Source organism: Mustela putorius, unplaced genomic scaffold (genome assembly GCF_011764305.1).
Source record: "Mustela putorius furo isolate JIRA1106 unplaced genomic scaffold, ASM1176430v1.1 tig00003909_pilon_pilon_pilon, whole genome shotgun sequence".
NCBI classification, from domain to species: Eukaryota; Metazoa; Chordata; class Mammalia; order Carnivora; family Mustelidae; genus Mustela; species Mustela putorius.
The window spans coordinates 12657116-12680016 of NW_025422057.1; the positions used below are offsets into that span (position 1 = coordinate 12657116).

General features: G+C 38.0%; 1 protein-coding gene across 2 annotated transcripts in view; it reads left to right on the forward strand.

The window, feature by feature from the left end:
* The window catches only part of RAB11FIP2 (RAB11 family interacting protein 2), a 41346-nt gene that overhangs the window by 2537 nt on the left and 15908 nt on the right, over positions 1-22901 (forward strand). The window contains exons 2-4 of one of the 2 annotated variants that reach the window (XM_045068465.1): positions 3747-4189; positions 4917-5385; positions 6084-21064. In XM_045068465.1, coding sequence (XP_044924400.1) covers positions 3747-4189; positions 4917-5385; positions 6084-6156 — 985 coding nt within the window. In that variant the 3' untranslated portion in view covers positions 6157-21064. Of the gene's footprint in view, positions 1-3746; positions 4190-4916; positions 5386-6083; positions 21065-22901 lie in introns of those variants that run through there. The other variant, XM_004751848.2, reaches the window with a different exon arrangement.

Here is a 22901-nt window from a genome sequence, read left to right on the forward strand (position 1 = left end):
TTGCATGCAAAGTGATTTTCAGATGTTACCAAATCCCATTTTCGTTGTGGATAAATGAGGACCACATATTTGATGAGATGTCTTTATTGGTAATATTTCTAGTTTTTTAATATATTTAATAGCTTTCTTTTCCAGCACAGCTGTGCATGTGGCACAGTACAAGATGAACTTGAGCCACCGGTGTATTGCAAGAAAGATATTTAATATTCTGCACAGTGCTGAGCCTTGTCGGCATATCCCCAAGTGCTTTTTAGAAAACTGGTATGAGTGATGAAGGCTACCAGCTGATTTAGAAGTCCCATGAAACTGCTGGGTGTGACACTTTATACTCTTTGACACTGAAGACAAGTATTTACAGCTTGTTTTCCAATTGTGTCATGATAGGCAAAGAAGTGTGATGGCTAAAACTATTACTTTACTTATTTTTATAATTTGAAATTAAATACCTTTCTTTCTTTCTTTTTCTTTTTTTTTTTTTTTCTTTTAAGGCAAGGGGAAGGGCCTGAGCCAGAACATTTTGAATGGGGCATGGAAAGAGAACTTCTGTATCTCCCACTTTTACGAGTGTCTGGGTTGGTTCTGGCATGAGATTTAAGGAAATAATACAATGTTTAATAATAGAATGGTAAAATCGTTCATGCTGTTATGTAATATCTATTGATTTTTTTTTTTTTTTTACAACAGGAATGGGTGATGTTATGTTTTTGGGTTTTTTGTTGTTTTTTTAAATGCTCATGAAAAGTAATAACAATCAGAGTTCCTAGAGTTAGGTATGACTCCAACACATGCAGATTTTAGGACTTTTGTGTGAGTCTCTGCAGTGCACCTGTGTCCTGGCCCCTGGCACCCTTCCTGCCAATCTTGTCCCGTTCCTGACCACACAGCACCAATTGCTTGGGAATAGTTCCCACATGTGTGGTGGTTTTTGAACATGGACCTGTGCCCACTAAAAATTGAACAGAGGCCATATACAGTTTAAAAACAGCACTCCAGAGGTGAAAAAAATCAGCATTAATCCACTAAGCCCCAAATGCTGTGTCTTCATTCTATCTTTTTGAAGCCTGGGAAAGTAAGTGCTATCTCCGGAATGGTTCTTGACGGCCTCATTAAGACTTCCCCATTATATCACTTTCAAAACAAAGCAGCTAAAGTAGTTTGTCATGCCTAAATTTTAAGTTTTATATATTTGTTAAAATTCTTCGCAGGTTTCTTTGGTTTTGTTTTGTTTTTGTCTTGAAGTGGGGGGAGGGTGGAGAAGGCACTGTATTTCAAGTTTGTATTCCAACACTGACTTGCTTGATTCTTTAAAGCGTACTTGAGTTGTGTTCCCTACCGTAAAACAAAATGACACAACACACACACAGAGTTGTAGCCTGGTTGTGTTAAGAGTATAGTTTTAGCAAAAAATATTCAATAAATATTTATGGAGCGCAAGGCAGACTGCCTTCAGTGAGCTTACCCTTTGGCAGTAGAAAACCTGCATTGCCTTCCTCCTTGGTTGTCACTGCCTCCTGATTGAACACAGAGCCCTGTAACACATGGCCAGCCCTGCCTTTAACCTTATTGACATATGTGGTTCATCAACTAGTAAAGAACTTCTATTTTCATGCAGATGTTATTCATCAACTTGGAAATTTTCCTTACTGATTTTAATCTGACATTGGGATGTTACTTCGCCTTTGTGCCTCAAGTCCCTCATCTATGAAAAATGGATGTTAAAAAGTAGATGATTGATTTGGTCTTATTTCTGAAATTCAGTGAGTTTTGATTATTCCTCCTTCCATCTATTGGGTTTTTGGTTTATTTTTTTTTTCAGATTTGCTTTGATTTGTTATATACATGGAAGAGGACATGCTTGGGTTTTTTGTTTTTGGCACACTTCTTCCACAGTGTAGTCATTAGTTTGTGTAAAGCCTAGATGTTTCAGAGTATTACCCACGTACCATCCATCAGAAGCATTTCTTTCCCATTGAAAATGGCTTTATTTCCCAGAACTGGGAATTAATAACTGGGGCTATAACCTTGCTTTTCAAGTGCTAAATGTATCTTGTTCAAGGTTCTCTACTCCACAGAGTTTATTTCTGTCATTTCTCATTTCTAGTCCTGTGTCTTCAGACTTCACTGTTTGCTTCAAGGGGGGGTCTCAACTTGGGGTCTTGGGATAATGCTTCCTACAAGAAAATATTTTATTTTTAAAAAACTGCTTGTTTTGATGCACCTAGATCTTAATTGACTGAATTGCTTCAAATTAATGAGGAAAATATTTCTCTTGTGTGTTACTTGCCGAGATGGAAGTGGTATGGATGTTGTGTGCCAATTTTCCCTCCTGCCTGGAAAGATTCATGAACTAATCTTCCACCTGATGGATAGTAAACATAAGCTTCTGGATATCTTCCTGGTAACAAGGAGAGAAAGTACTAATGTAAAATTAGATCAGAGTTCCTTTGTAGCTAAGAAAATTTGTTATACTCTCTTAGAACCGTATTTAAGTAATAACCTGTCTGCAAGTTATGCTTCATTGTTAAGTAATGTGAAAACACTGTAGAAACTCTTTCCTAGGCTTGATTTTGTCTTTTTTTTTTTTTTTTTTTTGCTGTTTCCCTGTGGATTAACCACTTGTATCACTGACCCCACCAGAGGCTTTCTCATGGATAACAATACTATGAACAAAACCAAAAATAAATTTGGCTTATATAGTAGCCCCCTTATACCCACAGGGATACGTCCCAAGACCCCCATGGGGGTAGAAGCCGTAGCTAGCACCCAATCCTAGATATAGTGAGTTTTTCCCTGTATGTACATACCTATAATAAAGTTTAATTTATAACTTAGGCACAACAAGAGATAGGTAGTACAATAGAGCAGTTACATACTGTAATAAAAATAATGCGGATGTGGTCTCTCTATCTTATTGTCCTCTACTCACCATTCGTGGGGGTGATGAGAGCTGATAAAATGCCTCTGTATTGAGACAAAGTGAGATGAATAACGTAGGCTTTGGGACATAGCATTAGGCTACTACTGACCTGAGGACACAGAAGTTCCAGGACACAATTGACCGCTGGTAACTGAAGCCAGGGAAAGCGAAACCATGGATAAGGGGGGACTATTGTAATATCATTGACAATGGGCAGTGCGATTCAGCGAACTGAATGAAAGCACAAGATTTGGCTCCAATTAAAATTATTTTTCTTTGGTGCTGTTACAGTAGCAATAGTAAGTGAAGCAAATAGATTCTAACAGGAAGCATTTAAGCTTGCTTTTTCAAAAACTTCACAGGATTTGTGACTATTTGTCACTTCCTACATTTTACTCATTTTTCATATTTTATTCAGGAGAAGGCTTTGACCCACTTTATATGAATCTAAATTACATCTTATGTAATTTTCACAGTTAGCAAACCATAATGCAGTGGTCTTCGATGTTAACAAGATTCTTTCAATAGATTTTACAAGAAGAAAAACGGGCTAAATATTTAATTATTAAAAATGTGGTCATTATTGTATGATGTTCGGGAGTAGTGTGTTGATGAATTCTTTCCTGGCCTTTACTTCAGTGTCTTTTAACATGAACAAATGTTCTTAGGCCACTAGCAGTACTTATGTCAGATGGATACATAATAGCTCTCCTGCTTAGTTTGCCTTGATGTGGAATAGCTTAACCTAAAAAGCTCTTTGTATATACCAAGCTTATATCCTTTCTTCCTTACGTGTTACAACCCAGTTTTTTTTTTCCTTCTCTTTAAGGTGGTTTAGATTAGAATCCAAACAAGGAAAAAGAGCCAAAAACAGGGGTGAGATCAAAGTCAATATTCAATTCATGAGGAACAATATGACAGCAAGTATGTTTGACTTATCAATGAAGGACAAAACAAGATCTCCTTTTGCAAAATTAAAAGATAAGATGAAAGGTAGAAAAAATGATGGAACATTTTCGGATACGTCTTCTGCAATCATTCCAAGTTCTCACATACCCGATGCCAGTACTGAATTTTCAAGTGGTGAAATACAGATGAAATCCAAACCAAAAAAGCCTTTCCTTTTGGGTCCTCAGCGACTCTCTTCAGCACATTCAATGTCTGATTTAACTGGGACACACATATCTTCTGAGAAACTCAAGTCCGGCACCATTGGTCAGACGCATCTTCTCGGACGGCAGATAGATGCCTTTGGAGCGGTTCCAGAAAGTGGTAAGTAACACTATCTAATTGTATCCTTAGTAATCCGAACTACCATTTTAAGTTTTAAAGTCAAACTTATGAAGTTAGAAAATGAAAATTGCAATTTCTTCGTAGTTTCTTAGTTGTCAGCCCTTTATTGGGTGTCAAGTACGCTCAAAATTGGTAAGTTTATTAAAGGCAGAATTTGTCTGGTGACAAATAATGGTGAATATAATTCACTGTTGTGTTTATATTATTAAATGATAACAAAAATGAGTCCCAGTTGCTTTTCATGTCCTGGCGTCTTTTTTTGACTGCTGTTTCTTTGGTCTTGAAAGCCTGAAGCATAAATAAATATTCCATTTAATCAGAAAGTTCCTATAAAAAAATATTGTATGTTCAGAAGTAGCAAAGTATGTTTAATGCTAATGATGAAAAAAGTCTTTGGGAATTTATAGCACCATTGTGCCCCTCAGAACCTCTAGTTTTGACATTATAGTTTGTGTATGTGATTGTTTTTTTCTGAGCTGAGTCAATTCCTGATTGTCTAGCAATATGCTAATTATTATTAGCCTACCTACTTGAGACTGCTATGCTTCACCATTTTAAGATTGTTTTCCTTGATTATTTTAAAGGTTAATATCTTTAAATAGCTAATTGCTCTCATTCTAAAAGCAGCAGTGTGCACACAGAATGTGTCAACTAGTGTGATGTAATGTGTCACTGATTATGTACTAACTACAAAATTGTTTTGCAGGAAGTCTCAAATCTCCACACAGAAGAACATTAAGCTTTGATACTTCTAAAATGAACCAACCTGACAGCAGTGTGGATGAAGGTGAATCGTCTTTCGGAAGACAAAATGACCCATTTACAAATGTGACTGCTTCATTACCCCAAAAATTTGCAACACTGCCAAGGAAGAAAAATCCATTTGAAGAAAGCAGTGAATCATGGGACAGCGGCATGAATTTATTTTCAAAATCAGTTGAAGTAAGAAAAGAAAATAAAAGAGAGAAAAGGGAGAAAGTTAGCCTATTTGAGAGAGTGACTGGAAAAAAAGATAGCCGAAGATCCGATAAACTTAGCAATGGGGGATCTGATAGCCCTTGTGACTTGAAATCACCTAACGCATTTAGTGAAAATCGTCAGGACTATTTTGATTATGAGTCAACTAATCCGTTTACAACAAAATTCAGGGCTTCACATATAATGCCATCTTCAAGGTAAGCCTAACATGGGGGAAGTTGTGCTATTTTGAAAAATACTGTACTTGAAAGTATCAAATATCCCTTTTAAATACTTGAATGTTTTAAATTCCTTTTATTTGATTTTAACAAAAATCTTATTTTTATAATCAATTAAGGAACCAGGCAACATTGCATACATCTTTGGAATTGAACTTTTTATCTTACAAGGATAAAAAATTCTTAATCCCCACCCTAGTCTATCTCTACTTAAGTGAGCCAGAAACATACTGAACCTTAACGAAGAGAACGCGTAGCTTTTGGTGACCCATGGTGAGAGTGAATCACCACTGGGTGTTAATTCAGGCCAGAAATTCGGTGATATGTTACGTTTCTGGATATTGTTTTCCAGGGATTAGTTCAGGGGCTCTCTGGAGAGGATTAGTGGACCAATAGCAGCCCATGGGCTGTTCTTTAAGAAATACTGGCTTAGGTTAAGTATTAATGGTTTTCATCATAGATGTTAACTACCCTTATCAAATGTCTATTTAGAAGTAGCTTTTATTTGTGAATGTTTACTGGAATTTTGTGACCCTTGTGGGTACTATAAATTTATCAAAGAGTTTTCTACATGATGACTTGTGGTCATAGGAATAATCACTATCATGATAAAGATTCGATTTTCAAAAATCGTAGTTCGCAGCTACACGTGTAACGGTACTTTTCTTCTTCCTTAGTGCAAGTTGGAACTATATACCTTTGAATGAGATTATGGATTTTGCAGAAGTGAACGGTGGAATAGCTGATTAAAGAAAACCTAATCAAGGAATAAGATGAATTTATTGGAGTCCTAAGCAGGATAGAGTGTTTGCCGTTGAGTGTAGACGTTTTTCCTTAAGGCAGTACCGTATAGGATGCTGACCTGAGTGGGAATCCTGGCTCAGTAGCTCTGGGACCTCTGTGAACCTCGTCGTCTCCATCTTTGAAACAAGGAAAGGAATACCTGCGTGGTAGGGTTGGGTGATGATAAATTATAAATCAAGTACATGGTATAAAGCCAGTGAATGGTGGCTGTTACTATGTTTTATATACTGTCATATCATCTTTTATTCAAAAACAGTGCCTTGTTTTGTCCCACCATTCACAAAAGAATATAGTGTGAAGGAGCGTCCTGTTAGACGGTGCTCGCCCACCTGTCTTCTGATTTTCTAAAGATGGGTGAAAGTAGGCATTTAACATTTTCAAGGGAAAAGTGTATTTCTTTCATTTTCTTTTAGTAGTAAATATTTGCTAGGGCTTTAAAAAGTATTCAGTTTTCTTTATAAACTGTACACCAAAAAATGCATTTTTATCATGTGGTATTAATGTTTTAATCGAAGAGTCCATAGTTTTGTTATGCTACTCATATATTTTATGTTGGTGTTTCATATAGCGTAGTCTACATATTGTCTTAAGTCCTAAATTACAGAGGTAAATAGAAATGTACTTTTCTCCCTTTGCTAAACTTTTTTTTTTTTGAAGAAGAAGATAATTAAAAATAACTGTCTGTGATAACTTGGAGATTGGGTAAGTTAAATAATTTTAAAGTCAAAGAAAAGCAAGAAAAATGGGAACTGGTAAGAAAATAATGTTTTTACATCATGGAGGCATGTGGAAAAATAAGTATCCTCAAATCTTTAATTGCCCTCTACTTGGGCTGTTCACGTGGATTGCTGTGGGCTTTAAATGTGAGTGTGGCATCTTGCCAGATTTAGGCTTTGTTTGGGTGACTTCAGGACAAATGCTGATTCTTTCAAAATTAGAGCTATTTCTTGATAAATGCATAAAATGCTTGCAAATGTGTAAGAAACAAGATTTTTAAATTTTAAGTCTTTCTCTTCTTCGTGTTCTTTGGGATGCCAGGTATGAGGACAATATTGTACTCTTTCCCTATGTGTTGCAAACCATGTTCACGGTAAATACGTTTGCAATTAAAGGGTCGCTCTAATTTACAGTGTAAAAAAGAAGGATTGACTCTAAGTAGATCAAAGAAGAGAGTGCAGTTCAAAGTTCTGGAAAGCAGCTTGATCTTGAGTGGAATTTGGGAGGATACAGTCGAGGGAGTTTCGTCTGTCCGTGACCGTGACCGAGTGTTCCTGTTTCTCCTGCTGACATCAGCCCTCAGTGAGAGGAGACATTTTAGATTTCCCAGGTTCACATCTCAACCACATGCACTTTGGAAGCCACAGACTGCCATCACTAGGACATGGGCTGTGGATAATTTTTTCCAGTAGTGCTGTTTTGAGTCTCCTGGACTCCTGTGACTGACGTCTGTGAGAGTGCTGACTGGAGTGAAGGCAGACCACTAGGCTGGGGAGCCAGGGGGCATTCTCTGAGTGAGCGGCTCACCTGGGATCGCAGGTGCAGGGGTAGTGTGCTGCTGCCCTGTGAGTGCACACGGTGTGATTGAACCTGGAGAATTTTCTTTATTCCAGAAAACTTGAAAGCACTGAGGAATGCTTTCTTAGAAGTCAGAGTTATTATTTCTTGGTAAAGAAAAAGTAAAATCCACCTGACGAAATCGCCTTGTAAACCGCAAAAAATACTACCTTGTGCTACCATTCTTGGAATAGGTCTGATAATAGTCTTGCATAAAACCAATAGAAGAAATGAAATCAGTTCTTTGTAAGGTTACTCCAACAAGGAATAGGAAAATGGGCTACTTTGAAGCCCTTTGCTGCCCTGTGTTTACTAATTCACAGCTTCTTTCCTCTTACCTGCCCCTCTTCTTTGAAGCCTTGCCTGCTTTCTTTGGAAGAGGTCCTTGATCCTTGTGGGGACAGCCTTTTCTTGTGTAAGTCTGTGGGCATCCCTTTGTTCACTAATGGACCAGTCACTGGTCTCCCTTCCACCACCAGGAACAGCTTGAGGGCGAGGGCGTTTCATTCATCTTTCTGCCCTTAATCTCCAGCCTGATGCTTGGTAGGTGGTAGGGGTTAGAGCAAATCACTTTTGAATCAGTGAACACAGGATAGCAGACCCATTTCCTAAAATGTGCTTTTATTCCTTTAGGCTCCTCTTCCAGCCCAGTATGGGCTGGGAAGACCTTCTGGCACACCAAAAATAGACCCACAAAGGCAAATAGGTGCATTTTTATGTAAAACTAAGCATTATTCAGCATCTCAGTGAGTGTCAAAGGGATCTTGAAATTTAATATTCAGACCCTACGTAGCAGTTTCTGGAGTTTCTTCAGATCTCTGTGTTAAGTAGGTTATCAGCTGTCATAAACAACCCCAGATCTCAGTGGCTGATCACAGTCAAAGTGTGTCACTCACTGTCACCTCCTGATTCATGATGGCGGGGAGGAGGGAAGTGGTGTTTTGCTCCTGCGGTCATTCAACTGCACAGTGTTATTCAGGAGCCAGGCTCCTTCCTTCTTGTGGTGCCACCATTTACCACCCAGCTGGCAGGGTCGAGCTTCAGGAGCGAAGAGCCGAGGGTCCCGTGTGGCACGTCTCTGTGTCAGGCCTGGCTGCCGTGTGCATCACCTCCACAGCTGTCCCCTTGGCCAGAGTCCGTCACGTCCCAGCCCCAGGGCAGCCAGTGAGGAAAGCCGGTTCCGTTCCGGGGTGGACCCAGAAGAAAGCTGAGTTGGGTGCGGTGAGGGTGCCGCATTGTGTGTGTGGTCTGCGCGGTTCTGAGAAGTCTGGTTGCTGTCTCACACTGAGCATGCCGCGCGACCCGTACTGCACATGCGCTGCAAAGTGTAGGTGGATTTCTTGGCATTTTCAGGAAGATGGTTCATCGGTTTGTGACTGGGCCGGAGTTTGTGTTTTCAAATCACGGCTACTCTTGCTTTTTCGTTATAGTCGCAGGTAGTTTGGTGTCATCAGGACCAACTGCGGTGTCGTGTGTCTGACCCCACACAGTTTGTAAAGTAATGCTTATTTGCATCGGCAGTTTGATCATTTTCCAAGAACAAAAAAACCCGTGTGTGTTATGCCATTTTTAATCATTTGTTCACACCATGTCTAATTTAACACCAGGCTGGTCTTCCAGTGAAAAGTGGACATGGTATCTATGTTCAGCAAACAGGATGTCCTTTTTTTAGAAAAACAGAGACACACCTAGAGCCTTAGCTGGGGACAGGTGACGAAGTTCTGGCTTACAGGAGTGAGTGAGAGAGGAAATCTACCACGTCCAGGTCTGGTCCATGAAAATGTCCTGTGCGGTCATCTCGATTGCCTGTCTTTCTCAGTACCTTAGGCCAGATGTTGGCAAACCATATTTTTGTAAATAACGTTTCAGCTTCGCACAGCCCAGCCACTGGTTTGTCTACTTTTGTGCCATAGCAGTGGAGTTGAGTCCTTGTAACAGAGACTGTGTGGCCTGCAAAGTTTACTGAAATAGTTTGCTGAGCCCCAGGCTGACTGAATGGAGATCTTCATAAAAGACAGAGCCATAAGACACGGGTAGCCTGGGTCCCTGAATGTGGAAGGCCACCTCACCAAGCATAAATGATTAAACCTTATCTGAATGAGACATTCTGAGAGTATTAAGTGAACTGCAGTTTTTGCATTTTATTTATCACAACACTTAGCATTACTACTACTTAGTATTAAGGGCACGGGAGCCATGGTAACTTTAGTCTGTTGGAAAAGCCTAGTTCAAGAAAGTTTAAGAACCTCTGATTTGTAACACCAAATCCAAACTCTTCTAACTTTAAAGACTTACTGTATTTTAGGTTTTTATTGATTCGCCAACTTTTCTTTTACTGTTCCTTATCTCTCTGTTCTAGGTAAGTTAATTTCCTTACCTCTCTCCTCTGAGGCCCTTCTAAGCCTTACTGTGCCCATTTCTTGGCTCAGTCCTGGAATGTCCTCTTAACTCATCTGAGTGTGCTCAACCCGTCCTTTAGGCTAAGAACTCTTTAATTCATTCTTGGTTAATAACATAGTGTTTCCTTTTGGATTTCTGCTGATACAGAACATAACTGCTCTAGGATATATATTGTGTCTGGGTCTTAGTCTACCTTGCTAAGCTGTCTAAGCTTCTTATAGCTATGCTGAATCTTCTTTTGTGGGCACCCCATACCACCTAGATGAGTACATGTCCTCCTTTGTGCTGATCGTCAGCGGCTCCTGGGGCTTTCTCTTCAGCTACAATTTGTTGGGTCCTATCTCAGACTAAATTAGAATCTTTAGGATGAATGGGCCCTGAAATGAAAGTCAACATTTCTAAAACTTCCCACTGATTCTCAGTCAGGTTTAAAAATTACTCATCCAACTTATATCCTTTATTTCATAAGACTAAAGGAAGTTCTAACTAATGAATAGAAATCTGGAGTTGTTTTGGTGAACTCATGGTTGAATAGATGACTTAGTCACTGGGCCCTAAGTAAGGTGGAGGTCAGCCAGACTAAAACAGGGACATGGAGAGGAGTATGAGATTTGGCTGAATAGCTAAGAAACATGTAAATTATGGTAGGTATTGAAGACCAGGCAGAAATGTCTGAGTGCTTAATACTTGTGGCATCTGTGGATGAATTGATCTCAGAGTTCAAGTAAAACCTAGACATCAGTAGTGATGAACACCACTTAGAAAATACGCTTGTGTTTATACGCTCTCTCTCATAACTTGAAAAGAAGATCTGTGATGTATTCTTCCGAGCCTCCATGAGAAGATTCCGGATTGAAGAACTGCCCCCAGTCAAGAGAATTCACTGTGTATGTCTCATTCTGAAATGTTTAAAAAAAAAAACTCTCTCTCTCTCTATATATATATATTTTTCCCCCCAAAATATTAGTGTGCTCTGTATGAAGAGCTGATGTTTGATTTTGGAAAGGAGGCTCACTGGAAAGCAAGAACTTATGGGAGGTATTTTTACCACAGAAATTTGATTGGTGAATATTCTGTATGTGACTCATACAAAGAACATGCTTTCCTTTCATATTTTCCTGTTGTATTGTTGTGAATACAACGTAGCAAACTCCTAGTTGTTCTATGTTAACTTAATGGTATGTCTTATAATATCATTCCTGGTGTTACTGATTTTATTAGGGCATATATACATATATTTGCATTTATAGTATTTACTGTGAAAAAACCTGCTTGATGCTTAGCTGGTGAAACAGTTATTTTTTTAGGACAGTACAGAAATAGTGTCTAAGATCAAGAATTCCTGTCTATCATTAATATTTTATAATTTTGCATGACAGTATGCCTTTTACTTTTGGGATCAGGTTGACCTACTTCTCTTTTTCCCTTCGTCCTTTCTTTCTTAACTCAATTCCTGTCTAAATTGTATCGTATCTTTCTTAGAAACTACAAAAAAATCAGTTACCTGGAATGTATATTTAAATGTGTTTCTAATTTTTACAAATCACGTAGGCATATAAACATGTAGTCATTATTATGAAGTTATATAACATGTCCGTGAAAAAAAGAGACTGTTTACTGTAGGCCTGCATTTTGATTTTAAAAAGTTAGAGTAAACAAATGTTCCAAAAGAAATGATCCTATTCATAGTTTCAAAACTTTCATTTTTATAGTGGTCCTTAAGGGCCTTTTCTTTTTTTTTCCCCCTGTGTGAGTTTAAAGCTCAGTCTCTAGTATAATAAATATAATAAACCTTAACATGTATAAGGTTTATTTTAATAACAGTATTTATTTTTTGTTCCTGTTTGTCTAATAGTAAAGATAATTTTGCCTCTCATTCATGACAGGCCATAAATCTTTTACACAGCTGAAAATTTGTGGCCTCATTTACAAGACAGAAAACAAAAACTTTTGAGATGATTTTTAGAGCCATTAATCCATTAGTGTCCAGGGATTTGCAGAATGTATCCAATGAAACAGTGACTAGGAACATGAAATATGCAATATGATTAGTTCCCTTAACACTAACTAGAACTTTTATGCTAAACTCCCCAGATACTACTTGAAACTTTTTTACCCTTTGTCATCCTAATACTCATTATAATAGCTCTCATTAATTGGTACATCTCCCAATGGGTTAATTTGCAGATACCAACCATGCCATCCTTTTGCTAACTCACTAATGCAAATTGATATTTATAGACTTCAAAATTGAAAACAAAAAAAGCTCTGTAACAAAAAAAGACAAAAGTTTGCCGAGTTGTTATTATTATTATTATTTTGAGTTGAGAGATTGAGATACAGAGAGATTTTGTGAAAGAAGAAAACCAGCCCAAAAAATCCACAAAAACTACTGTAGGCTAATAAACTGATGTGAAAATTTCTCAATTTACAGCACTTGACAGGTGCTAAAAGAAAAGCATCTTTAATTTTAATGTGTTGTTAGGACCTCTTTAGAGAGACTGTACAAGTTATTAACAAGGTCCTCTGAGACAGGAGACGGGTAATTAACAAGACCTATGGAGATATAGTTTAGGTAATTAACGAGCTCTTAGGCACTGGACACAGGATAACAGGACGAGTCCAATAGTTAAAGAGAACAGGTTGTTATGATATGATCAAATACAAGATATAGTATGTAAGTCCTCCTGAGGTTTCTGATAAGAAAGTATTAAGATTATATTCTAGTGACCCCAGTGCAAATCAATATGTAGATTTTAACTTTTAAGGTAGAATTTGAGAGGATTATTTCTTTGTCAAACCAACAAGCTTGTTACATATAGATTAATAATCTTCATTAATTACCATGAATGAACATGTATATTTTGAGAATAATACATTGGAAAGATGTAAAATTATTTGATTCCAAATTATTTTAGTTATCTGTTGTTATGCTTCTTTTTCACTGGTGGCCTGTTGGCTAAAACTGTCTATTCTAAACCAGCCTTACTTTTCTTATCCCCTTTAAAGTTGTTGGGATCTAGGCCAGAGAGGAGGCTCTTCTTCACCAGCATAGTTTTTACATGATATGTACAGCTCCTATCCTGCTCTTATGGTACTCTCTAGTTGAGACTTGATATTCCCAATTTCAGACATTTGGCAGTTATTTCCTCCATAAATTTGAAATTGTTGGGTATGAATCGAGTTTTGTTTCAGAAAACTCCCAACAGTCAGTAGACCTTTATTATCATAAATATGTTATATTTTGAAGATTAAGAACAAAAAGAAAGCCCTTGCAGGTCTCCTGATTCATTCCTTTGCCTCCTCCGTGTGACTACTCCAGTCCTTCTAGATGATTTTTTTCTGGATTTCAGGTCTGATAATCAAATGGCACTTTCATTTGTGTTATTTTTGGATTATTTACTATATAAGAAAGTCAGAGGTTAGTAGAATATAAATTCCTGCTCTTAGACTTCATAGAAATGGGCATGTAAATATTAGGTCTCCATTCCAAGCTAAGGACTGGACGTTGTAGAGGCAGTGGGGAACCATGAAGATTTTTAAGTTAGGCTGTGATATGATCAGAGTAAAGTCTTAGATAGCCCTGTAGCATGGGAGAGTCTGGTGGAGACAGGAATGGGAAGGGGGAGGACTTGGGTCAGGAAAGCTAGTTAGAAAGTTAGCAGGGCTGTGAAGGTGAGAGTTGATGTAAGTTGCTTGGCGGTGAGGATGGAAAAGAAGGGAACATCTTGGAGATGTGTTTCTTTTGTATGTGGAGGTCGGGATGGTGGGGGGTCGGTAAAGGAGAAGAAACAATGAGAGCTCTGATGATGTGTCTTTAATCAGTGTGTTAAATTTGATGAAATTGCATTGTAAATGGACAGACCGTCCCCCCACTCACAATGGTTCAACTTAACAAATTTTCAGTTTTATGATGGTGATAAAGTGATATGCATTTGGTAGAAACCATACTTCAGAATTTTGAATTTTGATCTTTTCCCAGGCCTGGGATATGCCATAGGATTCTCCCTGGTAAGACTGGGCAGCCGTAGCAACCACAGCTTGTAGTCAGCCCCGTGATCGAGAGGGCAGACAACTTAAAACTATTCTCCACTCATCCAGCCATCTTCTTTTCCACTTTCAGTACAGTATTGATGAACTACATGAGATATCTACCACTGTATTATAAAATAGGCTTTGCCTTAGGTGATTTTGCCCAATTGTAGCCTAATGTAAGTGTTCTGAGCACATTTAAAATAGGCGGGGCTAGCAATGATGTTTGGTAGATTAGAGGTATTAAGTGCGTTTTCATTTTACAGTATTTTCAGTTTACAGTGGGTTAATTGAGATGTAACCCCCATTGTGAGTCAGGGAAGATCTATCTTAGCAACAATGTCAAGTCTGTTATCTTTGAATCAAAGTTGGCATTTTCATCTTGTTGGGAGAGGTTTGAGTTTTTCCTTTTTTCTTTCTTTCTTTCTTTCTTTCTTTTTTTTTATGAGGTCCTGTCTTGTTTATTTTAGAACTTTGTTTTACAGATAGAAATTATGTATTTTGAGTTGTTGAAGACAAGCAAGTTAGAATCCACACACTAAATACAGTTCTTGAGCATTTGTTTTTAAATACCAAAACACACTTGGCTTCTTTGAACATAGCAGTGCAAATTTCAGTAATTGCTTATGGATTTAATGCATTTCAAGTGTGCTCACCTTAGAATTGTAATTACTGCATGTATTTCTCTCCAGCAGTTTCGGCTTTACTAAATCTTGTCCCCGCTGGACCCCTTTTGTTAGTTTCTCACAAGAGAATAACTTCTGTTTCTTTTATATTTAGCCCTACTTCTGTGAACTCTACTTTTTCAGGCCCCGCTTCTGTGTTTAGAACCCTTCCTTTTGGGCCATTGTGACCACATCACCTGCAGTTACTTTTTGCCATAATAATAAAGCTTTAACTTTTGAAATACATGGACTGTTTCTATATTTTAATCGGCGGTAGTGGTGGTACCTGTGGAAGGGGTATTCTAAATAGCAGTGGCGATAGAAAATAAAGCAACTAATTTGATTATGAAATAATTTTCTTTTGACACATTTAGCTAGTTTCTAAGAATATCGGGATGCAGACGTTTGACAGTTGTCTCCTCGAACTTGTATTTTAAGGATAAATTATTGCCCTTTGATTCAATGTGTTAAATATATTCTAGTATTAATATATGACATAACTGTAATATAAATATTAAAATGTGATCTATAAATATGTATTATACTAAATATAATGTATCTTCTTACGTCAGGTAACAATGTTTGTTTTTTATGTATTTGTTTTAACCTTAGAAATCTTTTTGACAAAAGTGCTAATACCACTTAAATAGCAGTTACATGAATCAGCTCAGCCTAGAGTAAAGCTTAATTCAAGTTGCCAGTTTTTAAAAATTGTTTTAACAGACATGTATGTGGAGCCCTGCCAGGGCTTAGGGGTGGTGGCTTGAAGACAGATTCATAAAGGACCGAAGTCCTAGTAACTACACAGCTAGGGATAGGAACGTGTAAGCAGTGACCCATATTCCAGTCAGAAGGAATTGTGTCAGACAGAATTTACTGTAGAAAAGGTAAAGGAACACTTCACTAGAAATTCAGAAATGCTTCTTCAAGGAAGAGGCCTTTGAGCTTGTTCTTGACCATCAAAGATGATTTTTTAAGTTGGAGAATGAGTGGATAGACAGTTACTTCAGTAAATAACCAGAAAGCTTGTTTAAAAAAAAGGCAAGATGCATTTTGAAGGAATATTTTATAAATAATGACTAAGTACTCTTGTATCGTTAGCTCTTCACTCACTGTTTGGTAATTCTACCATTTCTTTCTTAGTTGGAGTCGTGGAGCTGTACTCCGTGCCTGGTAGGTTCCTGAGGAAGTGTGTTTGCTACTTTAGGCTACCAAGGAGCCAATTAGTGAGTGCCCTGCAGTGGGCCTCTGCCTCGGGTATAATGACCTCTTTGTTAGGATCCTGGTGTGGGATTGGGGGTGTTCAGGTTCATCACATATTTTGTTGACCAGAGGTCTACAGTATATTTTTGTTTCATACAGATCTTTTCATTTTCAAAAAATTAAATGCCCCAAGTAAATGAAAAACGAGAATCATGCTGAACATAATTTAATACTTGATCCAGAAAATATATTTGATTACCTTCTTCCCCTCAAAGATGTTATAATATAATGTGAAAATATAAATATAGTGATAGTAGAATGTTCTAAAGGAAGTAAAGGATAGGTATTGAGTTCAAATTTTGGACTCGGGTCTGGATTTGAGTTTGAATAGCCAGCTGTATGACCTTATTTAACCTTTCTAAGCCTCATTCTTTTTTTGTTTTTGTTTTTGTTTTGTTTTGTTTTTTTCAGCTGTAAAATGGGATAACAACCTTGGTGACCTTGGTAACCTTGATGTTCTAGGAGGGAGTAAATAGTGTCATGCCCGTGGAGCACTGAGGGTAGTTTGCCACAGGGTGAGCCCGGAGATGGTAGCTCTCACTCTGACCTTACTGTGCCGTGTCTCCAGAATATGTAATAATTGCTTTAAATAAGCTAAATTATTTCCAAGTAATAATGTATTCTCAACTTGAAGTAGAATTTAGGAGCTCCTGTTTCTCACTGACTGGTAGAGGACATATATATTTGGCAGAAAATAATAAACCTGGTACTTTTTCTAGTTGCTTTCAAGATGTATGCTCAGTAATAATCTTTGATAAACTAAACACATTCAGATTAAGTAAAATATTCCCTGTATTAAGTAGAAAATTTGTTTCATTGCTTTATAAGGGAAAGGTATTATAATCAATATTTCTATAAAATCCTGTGTGAAATTCTTGCCTAGTGCTAGTAAGGACAGTGCAGGGTAGACAGCTAAGTTTTGGCTTTTCCTTAAGTCATGATGAAATTTTTCTAAACTCACGTGGCTGAGCTTAGATTAAATTGTTTAAGAAGACAGTTCAAACTATCATCATAAGAAGGGATAAATGCTACTTATGGAAAACTCCTTGAGAACATTCCAGAGTCATCTTTGGGAAAAGGGTCTCTGCCTTAGGAAATTCACACAGGCACCAGCATATCCTTCTAACCAAGATTTGAAGGTAGGGTCTTTCTTTGTTGGGGAGAGTGCCTTCTTTTCTCTCAGGTTTTCACTAAGAATATAAGATCCTGTTGGAGGTAATTCTGAGCTCAAGGTTCTTTAATATGCCTGAAATAATAATATAATTTCATTTATAATATTGTCATTCCTGTTTTAAAAAATATTCCTCACTTAAGAGAAAATATACTTATAAGCAGAATTTAAATGTAAGATATTTTGTATTGCCATCACTTACTTTTATGGAATAATAGGGATCGGTAGGGTCTTAAAATGTCACCTTTTGTGCCTTTCACCTTTAGACTATAAGGAGGCAATATGTATTAGGGTAACATTCTAAAAAATGATATTAGTTTTAGAACTTGATAATAAGGTATGGACAATTGCTCTCCTGTCTTGTATAAGAATTGTTAACAGAAATGCATCAGGCAATGTATCTGTCTTTAGATCACAGGCCGGTAGATACAAAATATGTAAGTAATTGTCCTCATTGGAGATGCAGTTAGTAAATGCTCAGAGAGCTACAAATGACAGGAGATTAAATGGGTAAGGTCAGGCAGTCTAGGCATCACGGAAAAGGTAGAATTGGCAGAGTTTCAAAAGATGGATCTATGAAGAGAGAGAAGAAAGTGCTTTTATGAATGGAGATTAAAATGTGGTTAGGCAGTGTGTTAGAAATACATGTTTTAAGTGGCTATTAGGGACCCAGCCTACCTGAAATTAAGGTCGGAGGTAGCAGTGGAGATTGTACCTTGTTAAGGGGAATGTAGCATATCAGAATGAAGACTTTGCACCTAATTCTATGGTAAGTGTAAAGATAGTTTGGCCTATGAGTGATGTGATGGAAAACCAATTTTGGGGACACCCAGAGAATAGCGATACGGGTAATACATATATAATATGGGCCCTGAATATGGAGAGACACTCAAGAAATCAAAGAAAGATGCCAGTGAGACCTTGTTTCTAAGTGTGATTTTTAGATTCAGAATAAAAACTGTTTGCAGTGAAAAGTAATTTTATTTATATAGTTTGTAGGAACAGGACAATGGGGAAGTTATTGTGGCAGCAGAAGTTTGCAAATGTGACAAGGTACACTCAAAAAATCAGTGGGTGCCTGTGTTTAAAATGTTCTTAGTGTTGTTGTTTTTTTTTTTTTTTTTTAAATAACCATTCAGAAAAAGCTGGCTGAGGCATACAGTATAATGTGTAATTTCCAATAAAATTATTATATTCATCAACTTCTGGAGGCGTTAGAGAGTATATTTTTATATGAAACAATATATTCTTTTCCAGGAAAATTTTATAATTTCTTAGCTCCGTGAAACCGGCTCTTGATCACCAAGAATGGTTTTTAAGGCTGGGGTTCTCATATGAGGGTGTTGAATGGCCAGGAATCTCCCAGTCACCCCAGCAGCTCTGCCTCCAAGGAGTATGCATGGGAGTCTGGGGTTCGTGTCGCCTGACGGAGGGGCCCCAGTTGGTCTGGCTGCCTCGGGAGCCCCTCATTGAAGACTCAGCAGGGGAAGCGGATGCTTTCCAGCCAGCGGCCTTGTTGCAGGCTGCTCTGGAACATCGGAGGCCTTCCTGCTGACAAGAGGACACTATGGCTTCATCTCCAGAACTTGGCTTTGTCCCAGGTTCCAGCTTGGAGTGCCCTTGGTCCACAATGTTGTGGGCTCTCCAGCCTTCTTCACCTTGGCCAAAGGGACCCAGGGCCAACTTGCCTTGCCCACCCCTCATGGAGGAGTTCCTTGTGCCCATGTTGTCCTCAGCCCTCAGCATTTTACAGGAAAGGGCTGATCAGGGTACTTGGGTTGGCCTTGATCACACAAGCCATAGGCCTTATGTTTGGAAACTTAGGAATGTATTTAAAATAATTATTTCATTTCTTCACCAGGAGAAAATGGTAACTTAAACTGGATTGAATATGATACTCTTGATGAAATATATCTTAACTTCATAGATCTCTTTAAGTCATCAAGTTTTAGGACTTCTTTAGTGACATATTCATTACTATTCATGATTGAAAAGCAGCTTGCTCTTAATTTGCTGTCCATGATCTCTTATTTCACTGACCACAATTTTTAATTGTCTCGCCTATGAGATCTCATGAAAGACATCCTGTGAGAATATTAATAAGTAAATTACAGTTAATCCCCATAGACATTTATGTATTAAGTTTTGTTTTGCTGTTCAGATATTCAGTGTGTGTGCCCAGTCCCAGGAGAGAGAATGTAATATTTTAATCTATAATATCATTAATTTGATTTGTGCTAACGTTTTTACTTTCCCTAAAAAGAAGGAAGAAGCAATATTGAGTTGTACCTTGACTCTTAAGCCCTTTTGCATGTGTAATAAAACTGAAATATGTTATGGGTTGTGTTTGTTAGTGGGATCTCTCTTTGGACACCTTATTTTTTAGGGCTTTTAGAAAGAGGATCATTAAGGAACATTTCTTTAAACTCCTTTCCCATTGAGCTTTTGTGGAATAAATGTTTTCAGGATTTACTGGAAAAATCTCAAAATTCATCTGTATTGTGGTGAAATTCCTAAACTGGTAGGCCTGGTTGGTAAAGTGCATGAACTGGCCATTTGAATTGATTTTATTGTAGGTCATCAGTTTGAAACTTACTTCAATTCATATTAGCAGTTGTAAGTATCAGAATAATTCTTCCTATCTTAAAAAGAACTGAAAAACATTCCATTAATATACTATCTGGTCTAGATATAATTAATCTTTGTTACTCAGTGAAAACAATTTCCTCTGCTCTTTGAGGACGTGATATCTTATTGTTAAAACTTTTATTGACCTACCATCGATTTGCTCAGTCAACTATTAGCCCAGTTCTTAGAGATTTTTATTAAGCACTGGCTATTGACTCATTCAATATATATTTGTTAAGCATCTGCCATACTTAGGTCAGATGCCGGGACTGAAAAGATTAATGAAATATCATTCTTTTCTTCAAGTAATTTATAGCAGAAGGGGTGGGGAACCCAGGAATGAAGATAGAGGCACAAAAGGCAAACTTTAAATAAAATTTATTTTTAGAGCCATTTTACGTCATAGCAAATTGAGTAGAAAGTACAGAGAGTTCCTATAATAAGTGTCCCACCGCCAACACGTGCATAGCCTCTGCCATTATCAACACTCCCACAAGGGTGGCACATTTGTAACAGTTGATGGACTTATAATGACACATCATAATTATACAAAGTCCATGGTTTACATTATTCTATGGGTTTGGACAAATGTATAATGATGTGTGTCCACCTGTACAGTATCATACAGAGTATTTTTACTGCCCTCAAAGTCCCATGTGCACTGCCTGTGCACATGATCATTCCCTTCCCCCAAACCCTGAAAACCACTGATCTTTTTATTGTCTCCATAGTTTCTGCCTTTTCCAGAATGTCGTATAGTTGGACTCATACAGTCTGTGTTATCGGATTGGCTTCTTTCACGTAGTAATATGTATCTGAAGTTCCTCCTTGTCTTTATAGCTCATCTCTTCAGCACTGACTGACATTCCATTGTTGGTATGTACTACAGTTTATCCGTTCACCTGCTGAAGAACATCTTGGTTGCTTCCAAGTTTTGGCAGTTATGAATAAAGCTCTGTGTAGGTTTTTGGGTGGACATAATTTTCAAAACCTTTGGGTAAATACTATGGAGTGCTATTGTCATTGTGCATGGATTGTATTCTAAGAGTTTATGTTTAGTGGGGAGCATGGGTGGCACAGTCAGTTAAGTGTCCCAACTCTTCGTTTTGGCTCAGGTCATGATCTTGAGGTCGAGATAGCCCCACATCAGGCTCCTCCTCACTCAGCACAGAGTCTGCTTAAGACTTTCTCTTTTTCCTCTCCCTTTGCACGCACTCTCTGTCTCTCTCTCTCGGACAAATAAATAAATCTTTTTTTTTAAAAAAAAAAAAAGGTAGGTTAGGTCTGTAAGAAACTGCAAACTACCTTCCAAAGTGGCCATACCATTTTGCAGTTCCACCAGCAGTGAGCGAGAGCTCCACATCTTCATCGGCATTTGGTGCTGTCAGTGTTCCGGATTTTGGCCATTTTAATGGGTGTGGTAATGGTACCTTGTTACTGTTTTAATTTGCATTTTCCTGATGACATATGATGTGGGGCATCTCTTCCCATGGTTATTGTCATCTGTGTCACTTCCTTTGTGAAGTTGTCTGTTGAGATTTGGGGCCCATTTTTCCATGGGGTTGCTTGTTTTCTTACTGTTGAGTTTTAAGAGTTGTTTGTATATTTTGGATAACAGTCCATGATCAGATGGCTTTCGTAAACACTGTCTCCTAGTCTGTGGCTTGTATTTCATTCTCTTAATGCCTTTCACAGAGCAGAAATTTTTCATGAAATTCAGCTTATCAGTTTGTCTCATGGATCATGCCTTTGGTTTTCTATCTACAAAGTTATAACCATCCCCAAGGTCATCTGGAGCTCCTCCTGTGTTATCTTCTAGGAGTTTCACACTTTATGTTTTACACTTAAGCCTATAGTCAATCTTGAGTTAATTTTTATGAAGGATAGAAGTAAGGTCTGTGTCTAGGTTTACTTACCTTACATTAGAGTAGCACTTTGTCATAAAAAAAATTTCGTATTCATTTCTTTTAACCTTCTTTCGATCCTAACTTTTTGAAATAGGTGGCATCTCTTATTTCCTCATTAAAAATTTAAATTTTGGAGCAAGTAGGTTTTGCCTGGGTACTAGGTGATGAGCAGTAAGTTTGGAAAGATAATTTGAGTCAAAGCCAATTGGCTTTGAAAGCCAAGCTAAGAAATTGGTTATTTAGGAGGAAGTTGAAGGACAGAAGTTTTTTGACAGATGAATGCAAGGTTAGACTTGAGCTTCAGAGTGTCCTGCCCAGCTCTGTTGCTTAGGCTGGATTGGACAAGGAAGGACTGGCAGAGACTGGTAAGAAGCCGTTGGCAGTAGTCTAGGCTGCGGGTGATGTGATCTGCAGGTCTTGTGATCAGAAAGGTAGCAGTGACCCTGAGTAGCAAGGAGACATGAGAGATCCATGTCCAGAAGCTGAATGGGGAGAATCTGGCAGCTTACTGATGAGACAAAAGCTTTCAACCTGAATGAAGGCAGGTGTCCAGTACATCCCTGAAGGCTTTACCTTGGGCGACCAGGATACTTGGTTATGCCAGAAATTGGAAAATCAGATCGAACTGATATCAAAGTCAAGGTGATGGTTAGTCTGGGACATACTAACTTTGAGGTACAGGTAGGATATCCAGTCTGAGACTTTAAGCAATTTGTAAAGGTGGTATTCAAAGGTATTCCATAACTGTAGTGGAAAACAGAAGATTGAGCAGTCACTGGTCCATATCGCTTTGGCAGGGGAGGTGGAGGGAAGAATATGAAATGACCAAGGTAGAATACAAAGAGAAATACCCAGTGTCTCTCTTGCAGGGGTGAGAAGACAAAGATGACAAGGAAAAGGAGGAATTGGAAACATAGGAGAAAATCTCAGCTACCAGATATCACAGAAGAGAGTCTCAAAGAGAGACAGTCATTGGAATCAGATGGAGCTGAGAGATTAAAGAGAAGGAGGCTGTTGCCTTTGATAAAAATAGTTGGTTGGTGACCTTTATAAAAGCAGCAGTGAGTGTTG